Source organism: Candidozyma duobushaemuli (genome assembly GCF_002926085.2).
Source record: "Candidozyma duobushaemuli strain B09383 chromosome Unknown D_B09383, whole genome shotgun sequence".
In the NCBI taxonomy this organism is placed as follows: Eukaryota; Fungi; Ascomycota; class Pichiomycetes; order Serinales; family Metschnikowiaceae; genus Candidozyma; species Candidozyma duobushaemuli.
Window position 1 is genome coordinate 305,300 of NW_020289898.1, and position 27,126 is coordinate 332,425.

The 27,126-nt window shown below is 47.4% G+C and overlaps 12 protein-coding genes across 12 annotated transcripts; 5 read left to right on the forward strand and 7 right to left on the reverse strand. All coding sequences in view use genetic code 12, as the record gives it.

The window, feature by feature from the left end:
- Positions 1 to 1,348: 1,348 nt before the first annotated feature.
- Positions 1,349 to 1,990, forward strand: CXQ87_003734 (Sec63 complex subunit; the record flags this gene model as incomplete). The annotated part of the gene is made up of 1 exon (XM_025482199.1): positions 1,349 to 1,990. One exon carries the CDS (start codon positions 1,349 to 1,351, stop codon positions 1,988 to 1,990), a length of 642 nt encoding a protein of 213 aa, XP_025336817.1.
- Positions 1,991 to 2,586: 596 nt separating this feature from the next.
- SEC3 (GTP-Rho binding exocyst subunit) lies at positions 2,587 to 6,326 on the forward strand (the record flags this gene model as incomplete). Its single annotated transcript, XM_025482200.1, has 2 exons — positions 2,587 to 2,966; positions 3,014 to 6,326. 2 exons carry the CDS (start codon positions 2,587 to 2,589, stop codon positions 6,324 to 6,326), a joined length of 3,693 nt encoding a protein of 1,230 aa, XP_025336818.1.
- Positions 6,327 to 6,651: 325 nt separating this feature from the next.
- COX5 (cytochrome c oxidase subunit Va) lies at positions 6,652 to 7,101 on the forward strand (the record flags this gene model as incomplete). Its single annotated transcript, XM_025482201.1, has 1 exon — positions 6,652 to 7,101. One exon carries the CDS (start codon positions 6,652 to 6,654, stop codon positions 7,099 to 7,101), a length of 450 nt encoding a protein of 149 aa, XP_025336819.1.
- A 185-nt stretch (positions 7,102 to 7,286) lies between these two features.
- SWE1 (tyrosine protein kinase) lies at positions 7,287 to 9,857 on the reverse strand (the record flags this gene model as incomplete). The annotated part of the gene is made up of 1 exon (XM_025482202.1): positions 7,287 to 9,857. One exon carries the CDS (start codon positions 9,855 to 9,857, stop codon positions 7,287 to 7,289), a length of 2,571 nt encoding a protein of 856 aa, XP_025336820.1.
- Positions 9,858 to 13,434: 3,577 nt separating this feature from the next.
- On the forward strand, positions 13,435 to 17,395 carry CXQ87_003738 (uncharacterized protein; the record flags this gene model as incomplete). Its single annotated transcript, XM_025482203.1, has 3 exons — positions 13,435 to 14,705; positions 15,228 to 15,892; positions 16,914 to 17,395. The coding sequence occupies 3 exons, from the start codon at positions 13,435 to 13,437 to the stop codon at positions 17,393 to 17,395; spliced, it is 2,418 nt and encodes an 805-aa protein (XP_025336821.1).
- Positions 17,396 to 17,603: 208 nt separating this feature from the next.
- On the reverse strand, positions 17,604 to 18,071 carry ERV1 (flavin-linked sulfhydryl oxidase; the record flags this gene model as incomplete). The annotated part of the gene is made up of 1 exon (XM_025482204.1): positions 17,604 to 18,071. One exon carries the CDS (start codon positions 18,069 to 18,071, stop codon positions 17,604 to 17,606), a length of 468 nt encoding a protein of 155 aa, XP_025336822.1.
- Positions 18,072 to 18,363: 292 nt separating this feature from the next.
- On the reverse strand, positions 18,364 to 19,008 carry CXQ87_003740 (5'-deoxynucleotidase; the record flags this gene model as incomplete). Its single annotated transcript, XM_025482205.1, has 1 exon — positions 18,364 to 19,008. The coding sequence occupies one exon, from the start codon at positions 19,006 to 19,008 to the stop codon at positions 18,364 to 18,366; it is 645 nt and encodes a 214-aa protein (XP_025336823.1).
- A 988-nt stretch (positions 19,009 to 19,996) lies between these two features.
- RPL28 (60S ribosomal protein uL15) lies at positions 19,997 to 20,446 on the reverse strand (the record flags this gene model as incomplete). Its single annotated transcript, XM_025482206.1, has 1 exon — positions 19,997 to 20,446. The coding sequence occupies one exon, from the start codon at positions 20,444 to 20,446 to the stop codon at positions 19,997 to 19,999; it is 450 nt and encodes a 149-aa protein (XP_025336824.1).
- A 432-nt stretch (positions 20,447 to 20,878) lies between these two features.
- On the reverse strand, positions 20,879 to 22,348 carry HGT18 (Hgt18p; the record flags this gene model as incomplete). Its single annotated transcript, XM_025482207.1, has 1 exon — positions 20,879 to 22,348. The coding sequence occupies one exon, from the start codon at positions 22,346 to 22,348 to the stop codon at positions 20,879 to 20,881; it is 1,470 nt and encodes a 489-aa protein (XP_025336825.1).
- Positions 22,349 to 22,469: 121 nt separating this feature from the next.
- On the reverse strand, positions 22,470 to 23,846 carry ZCF11 (Zcf11p; the record flags this gene model as incomplete). Its single annotated transcript, XM_025482208.1, has 1 exon — positions 22,470 to 23,846. The coding sequence occupies one exon, from the start codon at positions 23,844 to 23,846 to the stop codon at positions 22,470 to 22,472; it is 1,377 nt and encodes a 458-aa protein (XP_025336826.1).
- Positions 23,847 to 24,894: 1,048 nt separating this feature from the next.
- Positions 24,895 to 25,770, reverse strand: CXQ87_003744 (uncharacterized protein; the record flags this gene model as incomplete). Its single annotated transcript, XM_025482209.1, has 1 exon — positions 24,895 to 25,770. One exon carries the CDS (start codon positions 25,768 to 25,770, stop codon positions 24,895 to 24,897), a length of 876 nt encoding a protein of 291 aa, XP_025336827.1.
- A 208-nt stretch (positions 25,771 to 25,978) lies between these two features.
- CXQ87_003745 (uncharacterized protein) lies at positions 25,979 to 27,022 on the forward strand (the record flags this gene model as incomplete). The annotated part of the gene is made up of 1 exon (XM_025482210.1): positions 25,979 to 27,022. One exon carries the CDS (start codon positions 25,979 to 25,981, stop codon positions 27,020 to 27,022), a length of 1,044 nt encoding a protein of 347 aa, XP_025336828.1.
- Between the last annotated feature and the right edge of the window lie 104 nt (positions 27,023 to 27,126).

Here is a 27,126-nt window from a genome sequence, read left to right on the forward strand (position 1 = left end):
AAGTCCGGCTTGGGCAGAAGATACGTGTAGGTGCTGTGTTGGGTGAAATCAGAGGGCACCGTTGGCTGCGAAACAAAGTGTTCTTTGCACGGGAACCCTGAATACTCAGGGGACTCCCTGATCAAGCTAGGCTGGCCCTTCATTGCTGGGAAAAAAACAGCCGTGTTCTCTCCAGGTATATATACCCTGACAGCCCAGAAAAATGTGGGTAATTTTCTTGTCCATGTATCACACGTAATCCCGCTTTGGACTCGCATAAACGAGAATAGGCGAGCTGATCGAGGAGATAGCACGGAATCTATGGGAGGGTTGAAAGGCTTGTTGGATTGGGATATCTCCTAATTCTATGAGATGCTACTTTATGTGAAATATTGGGGAAATCGGTCGATTAAATACAAAAGTCTGGGTACATCGGCCCCGGCTTAGGCGGCTCATAAGAATGCCCTTTTGGACAAGATGCAGAAATACCTCTCCTGGATTTGAGGGGCATTGACAGCGCCGAATTCCACGTCAAAACTGATCCCATTTCATTTTCAAACAGTATTCTATTGACCGTGTAGACGAGTGCGTTTCTGTAATAGGAACTGGTTATACCCTCTGCGACGGATTAGTCCCATTGTGATGCCAACTGCTTGAATAAGACATTGTCTATGATGCACGTCCTAACGCCGATTGGTGCCAGTGTAATTAAGGCATCTCGGCTAACTTTTTAGGTTCGGACGGTATCAGGCTTTTGAGCAGAGCATTTTCTGATAAGGTGCATAGAATATGCTGATGAAACTGAGTGACCTGGGATCGGAGGTTCTAGAGAACCTTGTTTTAAAAATAGCACAGGCAAGAGGGAGCTACATTTTGGATTAAAGTAATTTTGGTTAGTCAGAATGTGCTATGGCGAATTAGGATGTGTGAGATTTCACTCAACATGGATGGCAGTAGTTCTAGCCTACCATCAGTGGACTCTTGTAGTGGACACATTTGGTGGTTTTCTCATATCAAACGGATTCATATGATATCAAAAAAAGGGTTTGAAATTGTTTGAAGGAGATTTCACAGGCTTATAGAGGTCCAACGCAAACTCACCCTATCATTGGGTGCAAAAAAATATAACCAGTGCAAGAACGAGCCAAACAAAGTCCACAGCGACCGATAAAAGTGTAATCGTAGAGGCTTCAAGACTCCCTAAACAGAGTTACAACTCCCTTTGAATATTGCACCTAAATTTCAGCATTTCACTCACCAACTCTCTCCTTGGTCTTATCGTGGTAACCCAATCCACACCCGTGCACCTCACCAAGTGCTCGACGTGGGAACTTTACAGTGTTTTCACAATCACCAACAGCTCACAAATATGGCCGAACCAGAGGAAGAAGCCGCCAAGACGGTGGTCAAGATGTCCCTTGCCACGCCGCTTATTTACGTGGCGGTGATGCTCACGGCATTCACGGCATTTTCCGTGCTTTACAAGCGCCACAGACTCCATAAGTTGGTGTCTGTAGAGCCCATTTTCGGAAGAAACTACCTGTTGGAGCTCTACGAGTCTTTGAGAAGCAACTACCAAGATAAGCTGTTGTCGAAAGACAAGAGGCCGCCAGAGAAGGTGGTCAAGGCTGCTCTTTTGAGAAGAGCTGTGGAAGCTATCAGAAGATCGCTCAAGCTTAAAGAGAACGAGCCTGTGTTCACCAAACTATACCAGGACGGCTTGATTGGTGATGATGTGTACAAGCAGTTTGAGTTGCAGCAGAAGGTGCAGCAATTGGAGCTCAAAGATATCGTGGAGGAGTGCCAGCTGTTCCACAAGGAGTGGCCTGCGCTGTTCTTCCCTGTTGTTCAGGAGATCTGCTACAACGAGGCGTTGCGTCGGAGACTTCACGCCATGGACGATCGCTCGGAGCTGTTGTCGTTGTTGTGGAACTACTATGTTGACAAATCCGAGGTGAAGGAGGCATCCCCAGCCCCAGACAAGAAGAAGAAGAAGAAGGCCCAGGCCTAAGGGGATGGAAGAAGTGTAGTTTGATGCTGGTGTCAGCTGGTGAAGTTCGCAGGGAATAGGACCAGGCGGCCGCTTGTCTGACAGCATGACTACAGTACATACGAAATGCATTGCAACAGCCAACGTTGCGGGACAGAATTGCCATTGTAGGCTTTTTGTGGTGTAGACATTCACATCATGAAATGGCACTGCATTCGCCTCGATTGTCGTGAATTTGCAACAATTGCGTACCGAAGACGGTGTTGCAGAGTTGGCCGTATCAACAACTAAATACCCAAACAAAACATTCTAGAATTCCAACATCTATTTCAAATATATAAAAGTCTCCCATTTACTAAACCTTCACTTGTTCATATAACCTGGCTGCTTGGAGATCCCCGGTCAGTGGCTGTATGGCTGTAGTGCATAGAGTGGCTTCGTTGTTACTACTCCCGGTAGGTCTCAACTTCCCCAACTACTACTCAATTCAACCTCAGATCCCAGCTTTAGCATCAAAAAATGAACTTCCATAGCCTTTCCCCAGGCGAAGGAAGCAACAGCAGCAACAGCAGCAAGCTGCGCCTCAGGGAAGACCGTTGACCAAGAATCCCAGAACCATGTTGCCCATGAATGCTCCACAGAAGGCTCCTCCTCCACGAATGCCCGTGGATCCCCGCAAAATGATTGTTGACCAGATTATCAGAGACTGCTATTCCAAGATCATTGTCAGCGAGGGACGCAATGTGCCCGAGATTCGGTACAACACTCACCTTAACATCAGAGAGTACTCTCTGTTTCCACAACTGCCACCTCCTTCTGACATTCCACCCAGTCAGGTTGGCGCCATCAAGAACAGAATTCTCGTTGTGGCTACCAAAAGCTCTGGAAGGGTGCTCCTTCAGAAGGGAAAATACAATGACGTCAAACACATATACCAGATCGGCAGAACGTGGGATTTGGACGAGCTCCAGGCAATCACCCGGACTGGCCCCGATTCGTTTATTTTGCGATTGAACAAAGACTACTACTGGAAGTCTGGCGAAGGCCCGAGCGCATGATGAAGTTTGTCCACCACTTGTCCCTGATATATGCCAAGTTCACCGGCAGATACCCAGTTTTGACAGGGTTGACCTTGCAAGAGTTGGGCCTTCCGCCAGTCGGACAGCCTCAAGGCTCCACGGAGAGCCCCAGCTTGTCTAATCCCGCTCTCCAACAGCAGCCCATTGCAAGGCTGGCTGATACTGCTGCGAACACTTCAAACCAGAGTTTCGATCCAAACTCACTTTACAAGGGTCTTGATTTTACTGCCAATGGCAAGTTGCCCACCAAGCCGATGGTTGTAATGGACGTGGATCGGCCCAGCCTGAAGACTAGCTTGGTGGATTCGAGCTCCGTCTTCACGAACGATACCGCGGTCAAAACTGAAAAGAGTGTCCGCTCGTCGCATCCATACTCCCAGTTCTCACAGCTGCAGCTGGGAGAAGTCGCAAACGATCCTAATGACACTGCTGATTCTCATAGCTTTGTCTTCGGCCCCAGCGAGGATAAGTCTAAGGCGGATGAGCTGGCACAAATGCCTTCGATTTCGGAGTATGCTCGTGATAATGGTGGCGCATCCTCGCCATTGAGAAACTATAAGCCTGAGCGCCAAAGTGAAGGCAAGAGAGATGCTACAGAACCCATTGAACAGTCTGCTGCATTCGGCAATGAGCTCAAGGAGCAACTTGAAGGAAACGAAACCCAGGAATCTCTCAACTTCCAATTCAAGATACCTACGGAGTCAGCCAGAGCTGTCACTCCTCCACCTGCTGACGACGGCATTGAGGAAGTTTATGAAGAGGTCACCCCAGAGCAACCTCGCAAATACCGCATGGCCTCTATTCCTGGTGGATTCCCACAAGATGAGGCTCCACGTGAAGTGAGCGAAGAGCCTGAAGCTTCTCAGGTAATTTCAGAATCAACCCAACTCGAGGATAATGGCATCAACAGCTCTATCAGAGAGATTGAGGATTTCATGGAAAGTCAGCTTACCTCCAGCACAACCAGGAAGGATTCCATAAAACCTCCACAAAAGCTACAGGTTCATGAGGACAACGAAAGCGACGTTTCCTTCGATGATCTGGCATTAAACTCCATAAAGAGTCCTATTTTGGATGGTTCTGAGACGCCGTCAACGGAATTATCCCAGAAGGGAGACAAACTTGTGTTGGATCCAGAGATCGATGATATGTTGGATGAAGTCGGATATGACGTTCTTGATGACTGTGATACGTTTGTTAAGAAGCTCAACACTGAGCTCAACCAAATAAAGAGAAGAAATATCAGTGAGTTGACCTCGCTTGATTTCGGTAAGGATTCGCTCTCCAATGAAGTTGAGAATGCTGCAGGTGAGGTTGACAACCTCATTGGCATATTTAAGAAGATGGAGGTCAGCTTCGATCTTCTTGCGCCACGAATTAACCATTTGGAGAATAATTCCCAGGGTCTTCAGGTTAAGTCTATCAACAAGAAAATTTTGTTTAATGATTTGAGTGAGATTTTGAACAAGGTAAGAGTGAACCCCGCTGATTTGCAGCTCATTCAAAGTTACCGTGATTTTGAGAACCTTCACTCTATTCCATCATTGGAGAAGAAGTTGGGAGTGCTTTACGAAGCTTTGGGTGCCATTGGTAGTAATAGCGCTGGTGATGATTTGAGCTCGATGCAAGCTCTTAAGCAGTATCAGGAGAAATACCAGATTACCTCAACTTCATTTGTTCGAAATTTCAGAGAATTTTTGGACCAGGAATTCATTGTTACCGTCAATGGGTTGACCAAGGATATTCCTAATCTATTCCCAAGAAATTTGCTTGTGTCTCTCAAGGTCTTCTTGGCTTATACTGGTTTCACTGACTTCGTGAAGTGCATTTCGGAGAAGGATATGCGTCTTATCATCGATAATTCAAATGGTTACTTGGCAAACTTCTTGGATAGATATCTTAGCGAGAGATTGAAGCATGTTCAGGCTGCCGTTAACGAGGGTCTTTCAAAGAGACTCTCTGGTAACGTGGATACCGTTTCTGCTTTACGCAAAACCAAGCTGTCGAGATTCGGCTCACAAAGACTTATACATCGTCTTGCAGGTCATTCTGAAGATAACGACAAGAAGAAAGGCTCCTCGCAAACCATCCAGTCTAACTCCAAGGCGCTTGCTGATCCAAAGATTATCATGCGCATGGTCAACGAGACTCAAGAGTTGATTCTTGTCATTCAATTCTTCATTGGAACATTCTTCCATCATAACTCTGTTGAAGAGTATACTGAATACGTCAAGAACAACTCCTTTAAAGACAGAATTGAGTCCTTCGACAACCCCAATCTCGATCTGATCAACTATAAAACGAGTTCAAATGACTTGCTCCGGTCCATGACAAGTATTTTTGGTAATTATATTTCCAAGCTTATCAAGAGGCTTACACCAAAGGAGATGATCTTGCCACAGTTGCTCATCGAATTGACCCGCATGATCACTACGAGTGGAGAGAAGGACCAAGACTTTGTCTGTTTCAGTTTCTTGACAAAGATTGCCGAGAGATATAGGAATATGTGGAAGAGATTTATCGCTGCTCAAGTCGACTTGTTGAACAAGTCAGATGTTCGTGCAAGGGTTGGCATTTTACCGGCTATGAAGAACTTCAATGAAATCGTCTTCTCCACTGAGCTGTCTTTACAAGAAGCCGGCGGCCATAGAGATAACGCTGCGACTATTGAAGTTGAGGAATTGGTGAGAGAGTCTTACAGTGAGCTTACTTCAGCGGCGGTTGAATTGTTTGCAAGAGACGATCCTCTCCTTAAATCTAACGCCCATGATGAAAAAGAGAGAGCACATCGCAATGTCTCTATCCTCCGAAACATTTTCTACATTACACTGCAATTGGGTGACTTGAGATCGCAGAATACTCAGCAAATGAAGAAGGAGCTAGATGGCGTCTTCGGAACAACTCAGCGTCAATACTTTGATTACCTTCTTCACAAGAGCATTGGTAAGATTCTTGACTACAATCAAGCTGTTGAGAACAGAGATGGAAGCACAAAACATAAGAAGGATGACAAGATCGTTATCAAGTCCATCATCTCCAGTTACACCTCTAAGGAATTGCAACAAAAAATTGCCGACATGCACCGCAAAATCGAGAAGCACTTCGTCACCAACGAGGACATGTTCGAGCAAGAGTTGGTTAAGAAATTGTGGACTGATATGGAGTACGAGTTCATCACTGTGTTCCAGAAGTTTGACAGAGCTATCAAACAAGTTGACCGCGATTTTGAGTTCAACATTACTACAACAGAACTCCGTCGTCTCTTTGCATCCGTTTAGCATTAGAAAAAAACAATACCATAGTCCTTTGCGATGCCAATTCCACCAATTAATTTGAGTGCACCATGGTGTGTTTTTGCAGCCAAATGTCCCCAATCAGTGCTCTCCATTTGAAAATCAGGCGATGCAAAACGCTAGAGATTCTCCACGCATCGAAAAGTCGACTCGCGAAGCTGCGTGCATGGCTCAAATTTTCTTCCAATCAAAGCGCACCATAAAGTGGTTCCACTCACTCTCTGAGCATAGAGGAAAAAAACTCTCAGACAAAGCCTGAACTTCTCACCAAACAGGGAATCAAATTAACTCACTATTACTACCCAGAGACATGCTTCGCCAAACCGCCCTCAGAGCTGTTCGCTTTCAGTCTACTGTTGCTAAGGCTGCTCCAAGACCATTGTCCAACGCATACGTGAACAACTTGGAGACCAGATGGGAGAAGTTGCCAAAGGAAGACCAGACTGCTTTGATAGATGAATTGAAGGCCAGACAAGAGTTGCCATGGCAAGAGTTGACGCCAGCTGAGAAGAAGGCTGCTTACTACATTTCTTTCGGTGAGTGGGGCCCAAGAAAGCCATTGTATCTTCCCGGAGAGAAGAACAAGATCTTCTGGGGTACTGTCGGTGGCATTTTCGCTGGTGTCGCTTTGTTCGCCGTCATTAGATCATTTGCTCCTGAGAAGCCAGAGTCTTTCAACAGATCTTGGCAAGAGAAGTCCGACGAGTATTTGAAGTCCAAGAACTCCAACCCATTCACTGGTTACTCCCAGGTCCAGTAAGCCGATTTATTCATTTCTCAATTCAAATCGCTCTCTTTGCATTCCTAGAAAGTGTCTAGCATAATAAACAATCTCATTGTGGACAATTGAAGATGTTGAAAATTCAAATTACGAAGAGGTAATCTCTTTTAAAAAATGGTATACTTTTATTAATGCAGATACGTTATCATCTCTCTTCATTCTGATTAGTCGTCATCATTAGGTCCAAATTCACCCTCGAAAATAGTAGCACCAGCTTTCCTCTTGTTTTCGATTTCTTCACATTCTGGCATTTCGAGAATTTGCGTAGCCGTTGGCCTTTCGAATGGACTAGGTTTCAACATACGGCTCACAAGCTTATCAAGATTGTGCTTGTTGACAACAAGAAATTGTGGTGCGTTCTTCGGAATGAAGTCTCTCACGTTATCAACTCCAGGTGTGGTTTGACCAAACACTGAGACAGCAGAAGGCCCGCCTTTGCTGCCTAATGCGGTTGGAGGTTGCAACGGATTCAGATGTGAATCACTAGCCAATGGAAAAGAGTGAGAACCATGTGGCCCAGAAGGTGGAACTTGTAATGAGTTCAGCGAAGATGTGTATGATGTCAACGACGAGAAGTTATTGTGATTCAAGAAGTCGCTAATGTTGTCACTCGATAGCTTACCGGCATCGCTTAAGTCGCCACTCCTAAGCTTCCTCCATGGCGTACCGTTTCCTGGCAAGATAATGTTGGTTGCAATTTCCAAGATTATCAAGCCAACGCTGAAGATATCGGCGAAAGGGGTATAGATCTTGTCGTTTATGAGTTCGGGTGCGATATAATTCCTGTCACCTTCAAGGTCAAAGTCTTTTTCTAGGATCGGTAATTTAGTTGCAAGACCGAAATCTCCGATTTTGAGACTTCCTTCGAACGTGATGAAAATGTTGGCGGGCTTTAAGTCAAGATGCAAAAAATTCTTCAGATGGATAAACTTGAGACCCGACATTATCTCGATCAAAATTTTCCAAACTCGGAATTCATCAACTTTGTAGTTTTTGTGCTCTTCAAGGAACGCTTGCAATGTGCCTCCCTCGCAGAACTCTGTCATGATGTAGTAATAACTGTCGAAGCTCCACGCCTCCACAAAAAGTACCAAATGCTGTTTTCCCTCTTCAACCTCCGTCTCATCATCAATTGCGGTAAGTGATCTCAAAGCCTCAACCTCCCTATGGATTGACTGTTTCTCGAGCTTTCCAACCACAGGCTTTTTAGTACGCTTAATGGCAAACCTCTCATTCTGAAACTTGCACTTGAAAGCGACTGAAAATTGGCCAGTGCCGATGTGATTGATATTCTTGAGGCCAAACTTGCCTATGAGGTGCTCGTCCACCTGATCAAGACCATTCTCACAGCCTCTCTCGTTTCCTCGCGTATTGCTGGAAATTGTAAGTGTCAGATCTAGATATGAGTTGTCGGCTAAACCACTCGGGAGATGAATTGTTGCCTGTGATGACTGAACAGAATGTGAAGGGAAGTTCAGAACCGGGGTGCATGGTTCGTGATCCTTGTCATGCGTATGCTGAGGGGGTTCGTGCTTCGAACTTGTTCGTAGGGCGGAGAGCATCTTGCTCCTGCTATTCGATTTTGTAGGTGTTTCAGGTACAGCCTCGTCCAAGTCAAAGTCGTTATAAAGATCAACATCGAGGTTGAATGACGTTGATGGTTTCGAGGAAGATGCAATGTGAAAGAAAGAGGAAGACGAGTCATTCGCAGCCGCCATGGTATTTCTCCCTACTTCGATCGAGTGGTCATGACTCATGATGGAGTCGACTGTTTCAGAAGTGGTATTGTGGTCTTTGTTCAACATTGTGAGCGGGTTCCTCTTCATCGGGGTCTCAGGCGGTAGCTTGTTGGTGGAGCTAGGCATGGAGCTCTTCTTCATGAGGCCCGTAGACCGAAATGCTGTTTGTAAAGGTTTGACTAGCTTGTAGGATGTCTTTGTTTGATTTTCCTTGTCGTTGCTGATGAAATTCGGCGTGCTGTGTGTCTTTTTTCTGCTAGTTGCTATCTCCTTAACTTCATCGTGATAAATGGGAATGTTGGAGTTAGATTGAGTATACTTCTTGTTTCTCAGCGGAGACTCGTCGTCAGCATAAGGATCGTAGCCACCAAATATAGGCAGCAGGCACTTGAAGTTTGGGTTGGGGCTCTTGAGAAGTGCCTTGAGGTAGACATCTTTGCCAGGGGCCGGGGAGGAGCTTGCAGGAGTGTTTGAAAACTTGAGTGGCGAACGGACACGAATTTTATTGCCGTTTTTGAACAACTTGTGTGACTTGAGGTCCGATCTCGACGGCGTTTCCAGAAACTTGGCTGTAGACTGCGGCGAAGGCGATTGACTGACAAGCTTATGTGGCCTTTTGAACTTATTGAACGGCGTCGACTTGTCCACAATGGGCGAAAGCCCTGGGTCAAAGTTTGAATCGATCGATAGGTTGAAATACTTGGAGGAACGTTTGAGCAAGGGCTTGCTAGGAGTCGAAGTCTTGCCCAGGGTGTTGACCGCTTCGTCTTCGTCAGTGAAACTGCCAATATCGTCATCAGCCTTGAACTCGCTCTTAAGGTTGAACGGAGGCGATTTGTTGATGGGTCTCTTGGGCTTGAGGTCGTCATGAATGTCATCTAGAATCAACAGATTGAATGACCGGGAAAAATGGTCATTCAGAAAATAGTCCGGATCTGGTTTCTGGGACCGGGAGAGCCTCCCCCGGTTTCTTTTCGGGGTGCCTTCCGGGTTCATGCTCCGGTTTGAGGTTGTTTGTTGAGTTTTACTTGAAGATGTAGGAGCAGCGGTTATGGGACGGATGATATGGGGAGTGTTTTGGTGCGAGCATTTTTGAACGCGACGTAAACAACGCGAGACGAAGGGGTGGCAGCAGCGGAATATTCGGCTGGAGAGTTTTTTAAAAAAGATAAAAAGAGATTTTCGAAATGAGTTTGAGTTGAAGATGAATTTCCTACCATTTTAATATAATTTATCTAGACGGCACCAGAGATTACGGAACTTTCTCGTTGCGCAATGGCTGCAACTCATAGACTAGTGCACAGCGCGAAACTAAACACTGCACCACAAAACGTTGTTTTTTTTCAAAGGCCTAGTTTTCTAGCCAGTGGCTTAGAACAAGCACAAACTTGAATGTGAAACAAATCATAACATGGGTAAACCAATGATTTACGAAAAAATGACTTAATCCAGTCACGCTTTGCAAACAACCACGGAGTTTTCGGAACCTCTAGAGGGAGACCGCGACAGGGAACCGATGCACAATAGACGAGAGATGAGAGAAGCGCTGGCCACGCGTGAAAAGCTCTCATTGTCTTTGATCGAGTTTTTCTTTGTTTACTTGAGAGGCCCATGGCTACTCAAAATGTTTTGAATTTGCTAGTTGTAGTGGAAAAGTGGGGTGGCCTTTCCCAGTTCGATCGTAGATTTAGACTCTGCGTTTTGTGGCAGAGGGCTAGGACCAAATACGAGCAATAACATGGAACTACTTTTTGGTCGCAGACCAATTGCTTCATTTTCGCTTATGCTTCTAGTAAACAACACAAGAGAAAACCGCTGCAGTCTTTGTTGACAAGCCCTAATTGTTGGGTCAATTGCGTGTTGGAATTCCATGAGCGAACTTCCCCTATCTGCATTTATGTAGAAATCGTAGCTCGTCAAATCGGCTGGTTGAACTCTAGGTTGGCCGTGAATACAAAGCCATGACCTCATTGTGAAGTCTATTTACCAGATGTCATGTCATGCAATAGCAATTGTTCAACCGTGTTTACCGTCGTCTTGTTTATACAATTGCTTTTGGTGATTCACTGTTGGCTGTTGGCTAACTTTTGAAGATGCCAACACTACTATGTAGGCATTGAGTCAATGTTTTGCTAAGTCTGCAACGACCGGGGAAGGCTCAATGTCCATCAATGTGTATCGAAAACCATGGTCAAGTATGATTCTGTTGCGTAGAATATGTTTATGTGAACCTGCTCTTGGCACTCGAGCGGTACAGCTGGAACCACAGATTGTTGAACCACCAAGGAGAGCTGAAAGATGGCTTCCACTAAGGTAACCTTGGCCGTAGTAGATCTACGTATTGTGTTACGTCTGCTTCGGTATGTGTACATCGGATTCGATAATCAGGAATAGGATGATGTCACCTTGTGACAGGGCAATCTTCTATACGTCGTGAGAGCTGTACTTCTTGAAAACATATAGGCATTTCTGTGGATCTCATTTTCTGCATGGCAGACAGTGTAATTATCAAAGAATAACCAGTTAGATAGACGGTTGAATGCCTTTCTTCGGTGAGATACTAATGCCGTTTGATCATCCGTGATTTGCAATCTTCCTTTCTCGTAATCTTCCTCATCAGCGATTACCACGCTCGGTCTTACCAGTGGCTCAGCAGCATCCAAAAAGCACCATATCCCATTCGAGCCATAGCCAGGGAATGAAGGCTTTAAGGCCAGGCCCAAACTGGTCTCCTCGGCGAAATTGGAAAACACAAGCCTCTTTTGAGAATCCCAGCTTCTCTTTTCAATCCAGTACCCCGGCCCTATCTGCTCGTTCGTATGCACCGAAGCACTGCACTGCGGCGCTCGTAACAGTATGCTGCAGAGAATCACTGCCGTTGCATCGAGATGGTCCCTTGAAGCTACATGCAATGAGCCAGAAAAATGTATATACGACTGTCTACAACAAAAATGGGCCAGAAATTGATAATACGGGTGTTTGGTTTGTCTCATTCTGGGGATCTGCTGGACGTGCAAAGCCAAAAGCTAATCGGCGATCCACGCATTAGTCTGGGCTAACTTTCGGTGCGATTAGTCAAGCTGGGTGTCTCGGCCAAAACTTTCCCCTTTTCGCCCAAAAATGGCCTATTTCTGACGGCCCCGCTCTGGAGGCCCTGGACCCACATGGACTAATGAAAGATCTTCGCAAGATCTGCCCGAAGCCTGAAGCGGCCAATTCGTCAGAGTCTTTGCTTGCTTGGAACTTGTGACCTTACCAAAACCAAAGTGCCACGTCAGCTTTCAGATCACGTCACTTTCACCAACCAATGGGACGCACCCGAAGCGGATTGGCTGGAGGTGCGTAAACGGATCCGCAAAAGTGCAGAGTCTACGTGGCCTGTGTGGCTGCAAAGTGCCCAAAGTGCTAATGGAGTCTGCCGGATTGGCCCAAGCGGCGGTTCATTGTCAAGGAAATACGGAGCGGAGCAAGGCATACGGGCGGAAAACGGCGAAATGAAAAAACGACAAGACTTCAAAAACGACATGGTCACTAGCACGGCCGAACGTTTTTTTCCAGTTTTCTTTGCCCTCTCATAACCGTTGCTCCGAGATGAAAAAGATAACCGGGAGGTCGCCAAGAGCCAGTGAGCGCTGCGGTATTGCGCATTTGCAGAGCCGGCCCGGGTGCGAGAAGAGCCCGAGCGATGAAATAGATAAGCCAAGAAAGAGCCGTGGGGGCGACTCGGGCGGCCCAGGCGATAAAATGGAAAAAAAGAAAAGTAACACTTCAAAACTCGTTTTGACTCGTTCAGTCAAAATTTCTTCGTTCTTTCCCTTTCACCTGCTTTCTCGTCATCCCTCGAGGGCCCGATCCGAGGCGGACCAGCCGCGCTCATCCCAGCCTACGGGCGCCGGGCGCAGACCCCTAAGGCAGTAATTCGTCCGCTCGCATCAGTGCCGACCTCGCGCCGGGCCATCTTCGGAACTCGAGACAATCCACTTGCTTGATTCGGCGTGGCCATGCGCCGCTTTTTTCCCAATCCAGCGGTGGCATTGTAAAAAGTTTTTATTTTTCAAAAACAGACCTCTATGGCGTTACTCTTCACTTAAATCAGCGCCCCATTTCTTTTCTCTAGCCCTGACGCTTGGGCCGTGGTGCAATGCTGACAATCGCCCGCGCGCTCATTGGCTCCGTTGCTGTCAACTGCTGACGCCGCTGCAACAATGCTTAATTTGCCTCCCCTGCACCGTCTAATGGCGCTGGCCCGACACCGTTATCGTCCTCTCGCTGACGTTCAAGCCCCATGATTGGACAGCGCCCGCGTGCCCCGACGTATGTTTCTCGCCGGCCCCACAGTGTCTGCCCTGCTTTTCCTGTTTTTTTCGCCTCGTTGTGGCCAACCCTCCCTGGTCCGTGCTCGCCGCAGTATCGCCTGCTCTTGGAATATAATACCTGCCTCTGCCCCACCTCACCGTTTCCACGCACCCACGCACTCACGCTTTTCACCACTTCGGCCCACTCCACCCATTTCCTCCTAACTTCGTCCCGCCTCAGGCCTATGCTACCCCGTGCTGATCGTCTCTGCTGAACCATGTCAGCCATACCGTCGCCGCAACCGGCCATCAAATCAGAACCGGAAGAGGTCTGCCCGAGAACCAGCGTATCCGAAGACGACCGCTCTGCTGGCCAGCTGTGCTCCAACTGTGGTACCACAAAGACCCCTCTCTGGCGAAGAGCTCCCAACGGCACCCTCATCTGTAACGCCTGTGGCCTCTACCTACGCTCCAACAAGCACCATCGCCCGGTCAACTTGAAAAGACCCCCCAACACCGTCAGTGTGAAGGAGACGGAGGGCTCTTGCAAAGGTGACGGCTCGTGTAATGGTACTGGCGGCTCTGCCGTGTGCAAAGGTTGCCCAGCTTACAACAATAGAGTGGTGCTTCGTCAGAACGAAGAACGCCATGCCAAAGAAGAGGACCACAAGCTGTCCGAGGAAGAGGACAGTTTGGCCGTGGCCTGCTTCAACTGTCTGTCTACAATCACGCCGCTCTGGCGTCGTGACGACGCCGGAAACACCATCTGCAACGCCTGTGGGCTCTACTACCGTCTTCACGGGTCCCATCGTCCCATCAAAATGAAGCGCAGCACCATCAAGCGCCGGAAACGTAACTTCGACATCCCTGCGCCCAAGCAAGAAAAGAGACTGAAGCCCGAGAAGGCCCTGCCGCGACCGCAGGCTCTGCCGAACCCTCGGGCCCAAACGCCCGCCAGCGACGCCACCCCGGTCGCGATGCCCGCCCTGGCGCCTCCTCCCAATCCCGGTCCAGCTCACAATCCTGGGCCAGCTCACAATCCTGGGCCAGCTCACAATCCTGGGCCAGCTCACAATCTTGGTCCTGTCCAGGCAGGCCAGGCGCCGTTTGTGCCCTCGTACTACCTCCCGTACCTGGGCCACGGCAGAATCCCCAACGGACCGGGCCCCATGCCAGGCCCTCCTCCGCCCCAGGTGGTCTACCACCAGGCAGTGCCCGTTTACTACCCAGCATACGCCCAGCCCGCGCCTCCACAAGGGCCTCCGGCGCCTCAGCATCCTGCGCACCACACCCATGGTCCTCAGAGACCCGCATCTCAAGGGCCCCCGGCGCACCAGCATATCCAGCATCCTCCCGTCCAGGCGCCTGCTTCGCAGCCGTTTTTGCAGCCGCTTGCGTACGGCCGTTCTGGGCTGCCTGCCCAGGAAAAGATTACGCTCCCTTCGATTCAGAATATCCCACGCACGCCGCCCGTCGAGGCCAACAAGCCTGCGTTGGCGGTGGACTTTACCAATGCGTTCCAGGATAAGGAGCGCGGCAGACGCAGCATGTCAATCGGGGGCTTCTCAATGACAAATAGAGGGACTCACTGCAGCGGCTCGGCCCTTGGCGGTGGTTTCCTCGAGGCACCCAGCCACAGGTTGCCCGTTTGCAGCCATTTCGCAGCCTCCTCGCCTGCCTGCAACCAGCTCTGCTTTGCCGACACGACTGGCTCCATGACTCGGCGCCCCAGCGCCACGAAGGTTTTACAAAAATGGTTAATAGATGCTTCTACGGAAGCTACTTATATATTGGTAACAAAAGGAATTAAAAAGGTGTAGTGGTGAGAGGTGGTGGGAATCAATGTTGGAGCTACCCTGACGCCAATCGCTCGAGCACTTGTCAAATTACAGCCTCCGAATTCGTTTGTCGCCAATTTCACTGACAATCAAGATAATCAGGTAGCAGCCCTTCGGCTCCTGGTGATGCTCTGCCAAGTTGCATTGTAGTCACGTGCAGTTAGGCTATCAGTTGCAACCGCTCGTACCTTTCACCAACCACACCTCTTTATGTCTGTGGACGAGTCACTTAGCAGAAAAGTCAAGGATATCGCTGCCGGATTCGTCGGCGGCGCCACACAGGTCCTCATTGGCCAGCCGTTCGACTTGGTGAAAATCAGGCTCCAAACGAGCCCCAGCGGGGCAACCTCCACCTCCATCGTCAGACTGGTGCTCCAGAAAGAGGGCCCATTGGCGTTCTACAAAGGCACCTTGGCGCCGCTTTTCGGCGTGGGCGCGTGTGTTTCGCTTCAATTCTACGGGTTCCTCGAAACAAAGCGCCAGTTGCTCAAGCGCCTGGGCAATCTGGAGCTTCTGCTTTGGCCCCAAACGTATCTAGCAGGTGCGGCCGCAGGATTGGTAAATTCGCCTGTCACCGCGCCAGTGGAACAACTCAGAATCCTCAGCCAGGCGTCCACGAAATCCACCTCGCTCCAGGAAACCGTGCGCGCCATCTGGCGCCAGCAGGGCACTCGTGGTTTGTACCGAGGCCTTGGAGTCACTGTGGTGCGTGAGTGCCAGGCCTACGGAGTGTGGTTCATGAGTTACGAGTGGTTGTTGCAGACGGTGGTGAAGCAGCGTGGGTACAAAGGACGTGACGACGTGACGACTCCCGAATTGTTGTTGTGTGGTGCTGCCGCGGGCAATGCCTTGTGGTTGTCGAGTTATCCGTTGGATGTGATAAAGAGTAATGTTCAGAGTGATGGGTTCGGAAAGGATTCGCGATTCGGGGGCCTGGCTGCAAAGGCGGCGCGCGAGATCTGGGCTACTGCCGGAGTGAGAGGTTTCTGGAAGGGCCTTGGGCCATGTTTGGTGCGTGCGGTGCCATGTAGCGCAGGAACCTTTGCCGCTGTAGAGACGGCGCTTAGGGTGTTGGGATAGGCTTAACAAACGCTCTCAATTGGGTATGGTGTTCGAAGCAGCGTTAATGTGACATTGGCTGCAAATTGGTGCTCGCTTTTTGCGTATGGCACAGCGGGCCACTGTGGAGCTCTTTTTGAAAATTGCGATGAAAAGCCATGTTGCAGCGCCGGAGGTTATCCTTTGTTGTGGAATACAAAGTGAAGGAGGCCTTTGAGTTAATTGCCGCTCGTTGATTTCATTCGATGGCTCCCACGAAGCAAGCCATTTTCCTGAAAGAGGCTGATAGACTATTATTTATAGAAATCTTCAAAAGTTGACTCAATGGCTCACCTCTTCAGGTGCTTGTATTTGTATTGCTTCTAAGTACTTCGCAAGACGAAATTTAGAGAATGAACGGATTGTGGCTTTAAACTGTATTTTTCATGACGAACTAAATCCATCTTGGTTCGTCAGTCAAAAAGAATACATTCATTGAGTTTTTTCCGATGAAGTAGGTTTTCTTCTCTTTTTATACCCTCGTTTGTGATAAGTTCAACATGTTCACTTGCATAATATATTTACATTACCGCGACAGTACGCCACTTTGCAGCCAAAACACTACTTTCGCCACCAACTACAAATAAACCGAAATCGAGTTCAACAAGATTACAAAAACATACAGTCTTGAGCTCTAACCAACCGTTTTGAGGTTTTGAAACTAGAGAGACTTTTGGACATTCAATCGCTTGTATATGCTGACCCCAGATGTGCCTCACCTGTCAAACCGCAACAATAAGCCGCGCATTTGCAACCATCAACTACTTCCTTCTTTACTTCAAACAGAACTCCACACATGTTTCTGCCCGCTATACGCCCAGCCTTAATGGCTAATAAGGCCGCCTTTGTGCTTCCCGTTAGAACATTCCTATTCGGCTTCTTGTCACAGTTCAACAAGAAACTCATATACCCACCAAACCCTGACCAGATCACCACCAAGAACAGACTCTTCCCCACATACATTGAAAACTCCACCGAGCTCGGAAACATCATCTTGACCAAAGAGCCATTGTTGCTCAACTTTACCATGCCAGGTGACGAAAAATGCAATAAGGTGACGCAGTCGTTGTTCGACATTCTCAGCGATAAGTCCAAGTACCCATTGGCTGTGGATAAACTGATCTCCTTGGCCAACATTGCATGTGACGGACCAGGTGGAAGAGAATTACAACAAAATTATGCCGTGAGCAAGATCCCTACCGTCGTGTTGTTGAAGAAACAGATGGTTGTCGATAGATTCATTCCATCAGACGTCGGTCGCTCCGAGGCTGAACTCTCCGAGTGGATCAAATCATCTTACTAAGGGGCATTATTTCCCACAGTGGATTACTCAATCAACTTGGAGCCATAAACTCTCGCGATAGATCACCAACATAAATAGCCCTCAAACGACTACATTACTTGCGCCAAAATTTGTAGCTTATCAATACACGTCTTAAACGCCCTCAGTAACAGTCAATGTAATCTTTCCTATGGTCCTAATATCTATTTACAGGTCTACTGGATTTTGTCTACTCGTCCCATCCATCCTTCCAGCGCTTCTTCCACAAGTCACAGTTAAACTTGGGCTTTCCAAGCTTGACGTTCACCTCGTTGTGGGCATCACAAAGCCACCTACCCAATTGGTCCTGGGTTTCCGTCACAGGCTCGTTTTTGGTCATGTACTTCTCAAAGTCCTCAGCACAGAACCAGCATGGGTAGAAGTTACCGAACAATTTCAAAAATTGCTTCATATCGGCTTGTTGCTTGTTGGAAGGCGTCTCTGGATAAGTAGCGGCTATCAGATGGAGAAGGGTCCATGACGAGCGGCCCAACTTCTCGACATCTGGAGGGTCTATCTTAGCGTAAGATTCATTGTGTTTAGTGCTGGCGCTCGAGTCCACTGAGGTTTCGCTCTTGGGAGTCAGTAACCCCTTGAAAGCGTCTGGGATTCCAGCGGCTGTATCGTTTGTGTCTTTTTTCTCAGGCTTCTTCCCCATGGCAAACTGAAAGTCTAAGAGTGTGTTACAGCTTCGACAGCTAGATGTTAGTATGAGACAATTGGGTCAACAAGAATTCACATACGGTTTTCCGTCTTTATCGTAGATGATCTTTCTGCCCGAGGCACCGACCACGGGTTTTTCCTCCGTCATGTCAATCAGGCAATACGAGATGGCGATACTCTGATGTTAGTAATGGGCAGATGCTGCGATCTGCGTACACACCTTTGCAGCCATCCTACAGTAAGCATATACTTTGGGTATTATCATTACACTTTGAACGAACTCTATATTATGTCATGCCAAAAAACTCCTTTCTCTGTCTGATCACTTCGTCGCAGAGCTCTCCGATTTCAGGCGTCTTGATGTTGCTTCTCGACCGGTAGAACTCGCTAAGATCGTATTTCTGGCCATACTCCTGCTCGTAGTCCCAAGCCTGCTGGATCATCTCGAACTTATCGATATCCTTGACGTAAACCGCTTCGGGCGACCGGATCTCCTCATACTCAAGCCACAACTCCTTCATCTCCTCGGCAAATTCACTGTTGTAAGGCGACACAATCTTGACCAAGTAGTCGATGGTGTCCAGCTCACGACGGTGTTTTTCTGCCTTAGTAACACCTCCAAAAGGAGTAATATCTCCAACCAAAGACTCGGCGATATCGTGGACCAAAGCGATCTTGACACAACGATCTATGTTGACCTGTCTGTTTGGAAGCGCCATGGCGATGATGGACATTCTGTACATGTGATCGGCGATGGACTCCGTTTTTTCTAGTGGGATCCCACGGTCCACCCAGCCCGTTCTGGGTTGTGTTTTCAAAAGACGGACGATCTGGGTAAATGCAAGCATGCTGTTGATCTTGGACTTGGAGGCCAAAAGGGATTGGAGTTTTTCCGGCACCGCTGCCTCAGGCGTCCAAACAGGCTCTGTCATTTGGGGCATTTGGAGGAGGGTTTGTGAAAGTTGGGAAGAAGAGTGGTTGAAGATTTTCTCCAGAGGATAAACATACGGAGTGTGTGTAGCATCGATAACAAACCGATGGGGATGGCGTAAACAGATAAGGTGAAACGGTGGGTCAGAATAACGGGTGATGATTTGGGTTTAAAAGATTCTTTGCTCTGGTATGGTTGATTCGGGGTGAGGTGAACATTGCATGAAAATGGTTGAGCTTTCTTGAGTGGGCTGAGCAGAAAGTAGGGAGACAACGTGGGAACGATCCCTTAAGAGTCAGTCGAATTACAAACTAGATTTCCTGTTAATTCAAGCATAGAATCTGTGAAATATGATTATGTTAGTGTGTAATATGAGATGGCACAAGGCGTGGCCTATGGTAGCGTGAAGCATGGCTGCAAAAGAGGGAACAGTATGGAAACTGTGCCCACAAAAAGCATCATATCTTACGAGACAATTGTCACGTTCTGGATGGGCTCTTAGTTGGGAGACTTAAAGCAAGTTGTTCGGTATCTTTAGATTTTCAATCGGACACCCAAGTTAATGTGCACAAGAACCACACTAATGCCCACGAGAACAATATCTCAACAAATGAAACATACTTGACCATAGCAGTAGCCAAACAAGGATCCACAAATCAACAGATTCATCATTCAGCCAGCTATCAGTTCGAATTGAGATTCTATGGTGTTATGTGAGCATATGAACAATGAAGCTCACCAGGGCATTCAGCGGTCATTGGGAAGTAAAAGCTCTCCAATAACGTAACAATGTTAAAAAGCTCTTGTTATCAGACAAACACTGCTATGTGACACAGCTATTAGCGTTTATATCTCCCCATCATCTCATACTGTGGGATCAGTATCATTCTACAGGTCACCCACCAAATCTTCTCAGTCTCCGCTACACGGAGCTTGTCGATTTCATGAAAAGTTTTATTTGACTATTACAGAATGCAGAGTCCACAGACTTAAGCAATCAACTCAACGACACCACCAGCAGCTCTGATCTTCTCCTCGGCCAACTTAGAAACGAATCTAGCCTTGACGATAACAGGGACCTTTGGCAACTGACCCTTACCCAAGACCTTACCGTAGCCGTGGGCCAAGGTGTCGATGACTGGAGCAGAGGAAGCGGAGGCAGACTTGAGGTATTCCTCTCTCTTCTCCTCCTCAACCAAAGACCACAACTTCTCCAAGTTGAGCTGTGGCTTCCAGAAGTGGTTTCTCTGCTTGTGGAAGTATCTCATACCAACCTTACCGAAGTAACCTGGGTGGTACTTGTCCAAGTTGGTTCTGTGGTGGTGCTGACCACCGGCCATACCACGACCACCTGGATTCTTTCTGTGCTTGCCGATTCTACCCTTACCGGCGGAAACGTGACCTCTGTGCTTTCTGGTCTTGGTTAATCTGGTTGGCATTGCTGATAGATTGAACTCAGATGAAGGGAGAAATGTTTAAAGTAGGAGCTTGAAATTTTTTCTGCGGCAGCTGCCTGGGAACCGCGACCTCCAGACCTCCCACCTTGAAGCACTAATTAACGCAGTGTGTGCAGGTCTCGCCATACTTAACGGCGCGGTACTCGAACATTTAGGTCAAAGCCCTAATACCTTGCACGTGACCAACAAGAACCAGTCCTAGCCTCTTGGATCACCACCACCAGCTTTGACAGTAGGTTCGTGAATTGACGTTATTGCTCCCCAGCGACAAATCATCATTCATCATCCGCTTCTACTCGCTAAATCCTCATATTTATCATCAAGTTTCTACGTTCTGCTCCTTTGGGTCATTGCTTCATTAGTATAGGCTGGTTCTGCAACCAGTTTGACCCACGTACTTTCAACGCCGCAGGTCTACTGCAACTGGTTGGAAATGCCCCACACCTCTTCATATGTGTTTTTACCCTTCGTCTCAGGCACAAAATTCTTGACAAAAATGTAGCTCACGGCACACATAGCCGTGAAAATGTAGTAAGTGCCACCTCCTAGCCACGAATTTCTGAGCACGGGGAACAAGTACCCCACAGCGAACGTGGCAACCCAGTTCATGGTGACACCGAAACTTTGAGCCAGGGCCTTGGCCTTTGGCTGAGTAACTTCACCGACCAACAAGAAGGGAATGGGTCCCAATCCAATTGCAAAAAATGCAATATAGACAAAGGTGCCCACCACCGAAAACCAGGAGTTTGTCGTCTGGATTCCGAAGCCAAGTAGAGCGGCAGCAATACCCATGAAGGTAACCGAGGTCTTGAGAAGCGGTTTTCTTCCCAACTTGTCAACAAGAGGTGCTGAGCCGAATGTCACAATAACGTTCACAAGCGAGATCAAGCAATTGATCATGACAGCTTTGGTGGGGAAAATCGAAATCAAAACGGACACTCCATAGAAGATGATCGAGTTGATACCACAGAATTGCTGAAGCACCAAGATTCCTGTCGCAACAACCTTCGAGTTTCTGTACTCTGATGACTTCATATACTCACCCAACGAAACGGCAGAATTGGTCACGGGTCTCTGTTCCTCCTCGCCAGCGAGCAAGTTAGCATCATCCTCGACAATGCCAGAAGCCTGCTTCCAACTGTTGACCTCGTTTCTAGCAAGACCGTATTCTCCACCTCTCAATTTGTGTAACACAGTGAAGGCTTGATCAGACATACCATTGTTAACCAACCACATGGGTGATTCATCCATGTAGCTAACGACAAGGAAGAAATTCAAAAGGGCAATAGCAGCTGCCATAAATAAAATAAACCTCCAATCATTGTCATTGTTCCATCTGAGTGCTAGCACTTGTGTAAAGAGTATACCGACGTTGACGGAAACCTGGTTCATTGACCCCAAGAATCCCTTATACAGAGGCGGAGCGATCTCATTAATCACAAGCGAAGTGACAACAAGAGCCGATCCAGCACCAACACCGGCAATGAATCTACCAGCTAACAACGCGTGGTATGAGTTACTGAGTCCATTGAGGGCGGAGCCGAGAAAATAAACGCAGCAGTGGAGCATGGCAGTCTTCCGTCTCCCAATACTATCAGCAATAGAGCCAACATAGAATGAGCCAAGCAAACCTCCAATACTGAAGATGGACGTCACAAGGCCAAATTGTTCGGGCTGCAATGGAATACACCGAGAAAATCCACGTTGGCCGAAGAATGAATCTTCATAAGGGGTAAGTAGCGGAACAGACTCTTTACAAGTCAAAATGGCCTCTGGAGAATTGAGCTCGGACATATGATATCCGAACTGGAGCGAGCCGAGGCAAATTGTCGCCACGGTAATGACTAGTTTGGCAGTGAGCGTGTCCGCTGTTTTATCGGCCATTTCTATGAGTAGTTGGTGGTTCGGTGTTCTTGCAGATTTCGTGGGGGCAGTACAGGAGTGAGCGTTCCTTTAATGTGTACCTTTCTCGTGACTATAGTCATGTGATCGGATTTGCAGCCATTTATACTATGGGCAAGAAATTCCCGATCACCATCATGGGAATACCAAAGACATCTCGTTTCAAGGTCCAAATGCAGCCTGTTCGTATTTTCACATCATGCTTGGGTGTGAGAAGGGTGCACTCTGTCATTGTAGCACCGAGGAAATCGCCAAACGCGATTCTCAGGAAAAGCTGAAAGTACTCCACAACAGATTTATCGTCTAGTAATTCCACAATGAAGTTGATCTTTTGACCCATTAGCTGGTCTTTCGTCCACCCGGTGAGTATGCTAAATTCTCTACCCACATAGGCAATTTCACCTGTTCTTCGCCAAACGATTGTAGGTGTTCCGCTGACCTTGATGAAGTTGTCGTAAGTGAGAAGGGTCCGCTGGAAACACTGCTCCATAAAAATGAGGTCGGCCTCTCGTAGCGAGTTTGTGCACGCAATAAATGAAGGTCTGTATGAGGCCATTGACTCGGCCATTTTAACAAGCATTTCTTTTGGAAACCGGCTTCGTAAATACGCGATAAGCTTATGGAAGCCAGGTGTGTAAGAGAATGGTTTCTTCACCGTGGCATATATGCTTTCTGGCTCCAGATAATGTAGGCCGTTGTCGTCGTTTATATTTCCTGTCTGGTCCTCTGCATTGGTTTCGATCGCAAACGAAAGGGCCAGTTTCTGATTCCTTTCATAAAAAACAGAAGGGTCAGAGTCCCTCATAGCCTCAATGGCTTGGATGACGTCAGGAAAAGCCGAACGTTCATTAGACAACTCCAAAAAGTATTGATTTATGCGAACGTCGCAACGAGGAAACTCGGATCCATGGTAGATTTGCGCTTTTTGCGAGGGCGCCAGATGTGTGGTAGTTTCCGCTCCAGCGCTATACGAACTGGCTCCCAAGTTTGACGGCGATGGAACATTCTTTTGCAACATGCCGTGTGGTGAAAGAACGGGCGATAAGTTTACAGAATTTGGCGTTCCTTCTGTGGATGTCGCCAGATGGTTGGGGTTGAGCCCCATAAAATTGTCCTGAAGAATGTTGGAGAGCTGGGAGTATTCGAGATCCGCAGCTGATGAGAGGAAGTTGGTCGGTTTTCTGTGTCTCTGATTGTCCTGCGATTGCCACTGTTCATCGCTTCCCAATCTGCCTCGGGGAAAGTTTGGGTCATAGTTGTAGGGTTGGTCTGGGAAAAATGTAGGTGACTCTTCTTTGATAGGTTCTCTTTGACTGACACTTCGCCCAATAACCGTAGGTCTCTGTGGTGCATAGTTTGGTACAGATGCTGAATGCTGGAACATGGTAGCCTGGTGCACTTGGTGGTTTCTGTCAGTATACGGTGTTTGTTGATTTGAAGTCATGGAGCTAGTTTCCTCCACTGACAGAGCCTTGATCATATCGACTGGCACATCAGATAAATACTTCTTTCGTTTTCGTGGAGCGTCCTCACATGAATCCAGGAGGCCCCTCTGAACACATCGTTTACAGGGTCTGGAAGTATCGCATGTCATATGCGCTTTGTGACAGTGATTGCATGCTCTTGATGTTTTCTTTCTTTTCTGATTGTTAGTAAGATGCTAAATTACGAGTGTTTTGATGTGACGTTCGAATTATGCTCTAATCAAAGTCGATATCTCGGTATAGGTCCGAGATCTTGGAGTCATCTGAGTCATGTTGACGAACGAGGTCCAAGCTGGCAGAGCCTCTTTTTGAGTTTCGAGGCCAAGACTTGAAGGTTTTCAAAAAGCTCATTTTAAATCCAAACATACCGGCTTCGTACCGCTGTCGGCATTCATTCCTCATCAGGTTTAAAAGAAGTACAATCCAAGCACGGTCTTGATCACACCGGGAGGCACGGGTGCACACCGTTTGCAGCCATGAACATGATGTGGACCAACACAATGATGCAGTCTTGGGGCCAAATACAAATAGAGATTTTTTTTTTCTTTTGTTTTTATGAATTACGAATTGAAAATAAAGTGTTGAGAATTTGCCCTTTTTTCCAATATAGAGATAAGCAGAAGGAATAAATGCTCTTCGAAAGTATATCAAGGAACGACGAATGCTAGCGGCCGTAATGGTATAATTGGTTGGAAGCGAACACTTTACTTAGTTTGTTTAAGCTAATTGGAGTACATCACAGTTCTCATCTCTTGACAATTGCTTTCAGTTAATGCAACATGGGCTTAGCTGCGAAACCCAAAAAGGCTTACCAGTAGTCTAATTGGAAGCAGCTGCAAAACCAATCATCCGACAGTTTTATAAAGAAAGCACATTGAACAACAATAGTACAAAACTGGACGTCTCCGTTCTAGATATCTACCCTTACTTCTACTGAAGGCGCTTTCTACAATAAGTCGATGAGACGAATATATACTATTTAGATCTGTCAAAGCCGGAGCTTAGTGTTTCATACAGCTACTAAGCAACAATTGAAGCTGAATCTCAACCATCCAAGGAGTAACCTAAATCAGCGCCCTTAAACTGTTCCGCCAATTTGGCCAATTTGTCTCTCAACATCGTCATGTTCTCGTTCACAGGCTCAAACTTGGGAAGCCATTCAGCTACACCATGTTGAAGCACACCTTTGGCACGGAAGTGGCCCTCGTCACAATGTCCATACGAACCATGCAACGTCAAACGGAGCTCCTTGGCCAGGTACGTCGCACGGTGCAAAATGTTACTGTTGTAGAACACAATGTCACCTGGTTTGAGGTCCACGGAGATCTGACCAGTGATATGCTCTTTTCTGTCGTCATTGGTAGTCTTTTCTCTCTCCTCCTCTGTTCTGATTCGCTTATGAGATCCAGGCACCACAATCAAGCACAGGTCATTGGTCAATGCTAGGTTAAATTGGGTTCCAGCATATGGAGCCGTGAGGAGCTCATCAGCCTCCTGTTCCGGCAGCGCCTCAGGCTTAATATAGTCTCTGTGCCAATCAAGACCAAAGTCAGTGAGAGGATTGATCAACATATTGAACAACTCCATGCACAAGTTGTCAGTGGGTGTCTGCAAAATGTCCAGTGCCATACTCAAAAGACGCTGGTCCGAGTATAATGTCTGGAAAGGTTTCGACATATCCTTGAGTTCCGGGTGCAAAAGACCCGTGACACCCCAAATGTCTGGACTGAAGTTCTTAGGCCATGGCGGAAACTGTTTTCCTCTGGTACGAACATGAGGCCAATTGCCGTCTCTGGCATATTGAACAACGTCCAATGAGGCCTTCTTATAGGTTTCAACCTCATCAGGCAGGAGGAAGCCTCTCACGATCGTGAAGCCCACGTCGGCGATTTCGTCATGGTGTTTGTGTGGAAGTGTCATCTTGAAACAAACAATTGGGAATAATAAAGTGGCAGGTACCCCTTATTTATATGTCTACCCCGGTTCCCCAGGTTTCATGGATCGTATTGCCGCACCACCATGTTACATTTTTCTCGGTGCGCCATCGTGCAACGTTACACCATACGCAGTGATTGCCGACTCTACATAAGAGGCAATCAATTCCGTCAACAACTACACATTCTTTATCATGAAGTGGGGTATTTTGGGTGCTGGTAACATCGCAGGCAAGTTTGTCAAGGACTTGTTGCTTGATGAGCTGAAGAGACATACAATTGTCGCAATTGGCTCATCCCTGGAAGATAAGGCTAAACAGTTTCTGGAAGCCAATGGCATAAGCAAAGAGAAGAATCAGGGAGTTATTCCCAAGTTCCAGCTGAGACTTGACTTCTTCAAGAACCCTGACGTTCAAATCATCTATGTGGCATCGCCTCACGTCTTTCACGAAAACCAGGTTCTCGAGGCCTTGGAGAATGGAAAACACGTTTTGTGTGAAAAGCCCTTCACAGTGACCGCAGCTCAGTCCAGAAGAGTTTTTGAGGCAGCTGAAAAGTCCGGTCTTTTTGTTATGGAAGCTGTTTGGACAAGGTTCATCCCTGCCGTCTTGAAAGCCAAAGAGTGGATCAAGGATGGCTCAATTGGCGATGTCAAGCGTCTTACAGGTGACTTCTCTATGGATCTTGATTTGGACAATCTTCCTGCGTCATCCAGAGGCAGGGATATCAATTTGGCCGCTGGAGCCACTTTGGATGTTGGTATCTACCCATTGACCTATTCTCGTATTCTCTTGGATGATAAGTTGGGCAAGCAGGCAACGCCATTTGAGGTCAAGTCTTTCCTTACTTTGGACGAAAAGGACAAAGTCGACCATCTCAGTACTGTCATTGTGAAGTACAACAACGGAAAGCAGGCAATTGCAACCAGCTCCAACTACACTGCCGGTCCAGAGAAATTTTTACGTTTGGAGGGAACTAAGGGGTATCTTGAGATGTACGGTAATCCTGCTGCTCCAAAGCACGTTAAAGTATTCACTCAGGATGGAAAGCTTGTGAAGGAGCATCTCGACAAGGACTCTTTTGCAGGATTTATTCATGAGGCTAATGCTGCTGCCGATGCCGTTGAGGCTGGAAAGACTCAATCGGACTCCATTCCTTGGGATGAGACGTTGCTCATGATGGATCTTATGGACAAGGTTCGCTGGGAAAATGGTTTTTACTATCCTGGAGAGAAGTAAGCGGGAAGGTTAAGGATTGAAAGAATCCAGATGAAAATTTAATTTATATAACAGCTGAATCTATGGTTTGACAGCGAGTAAGACATTGAAATGACGGTTGTCCT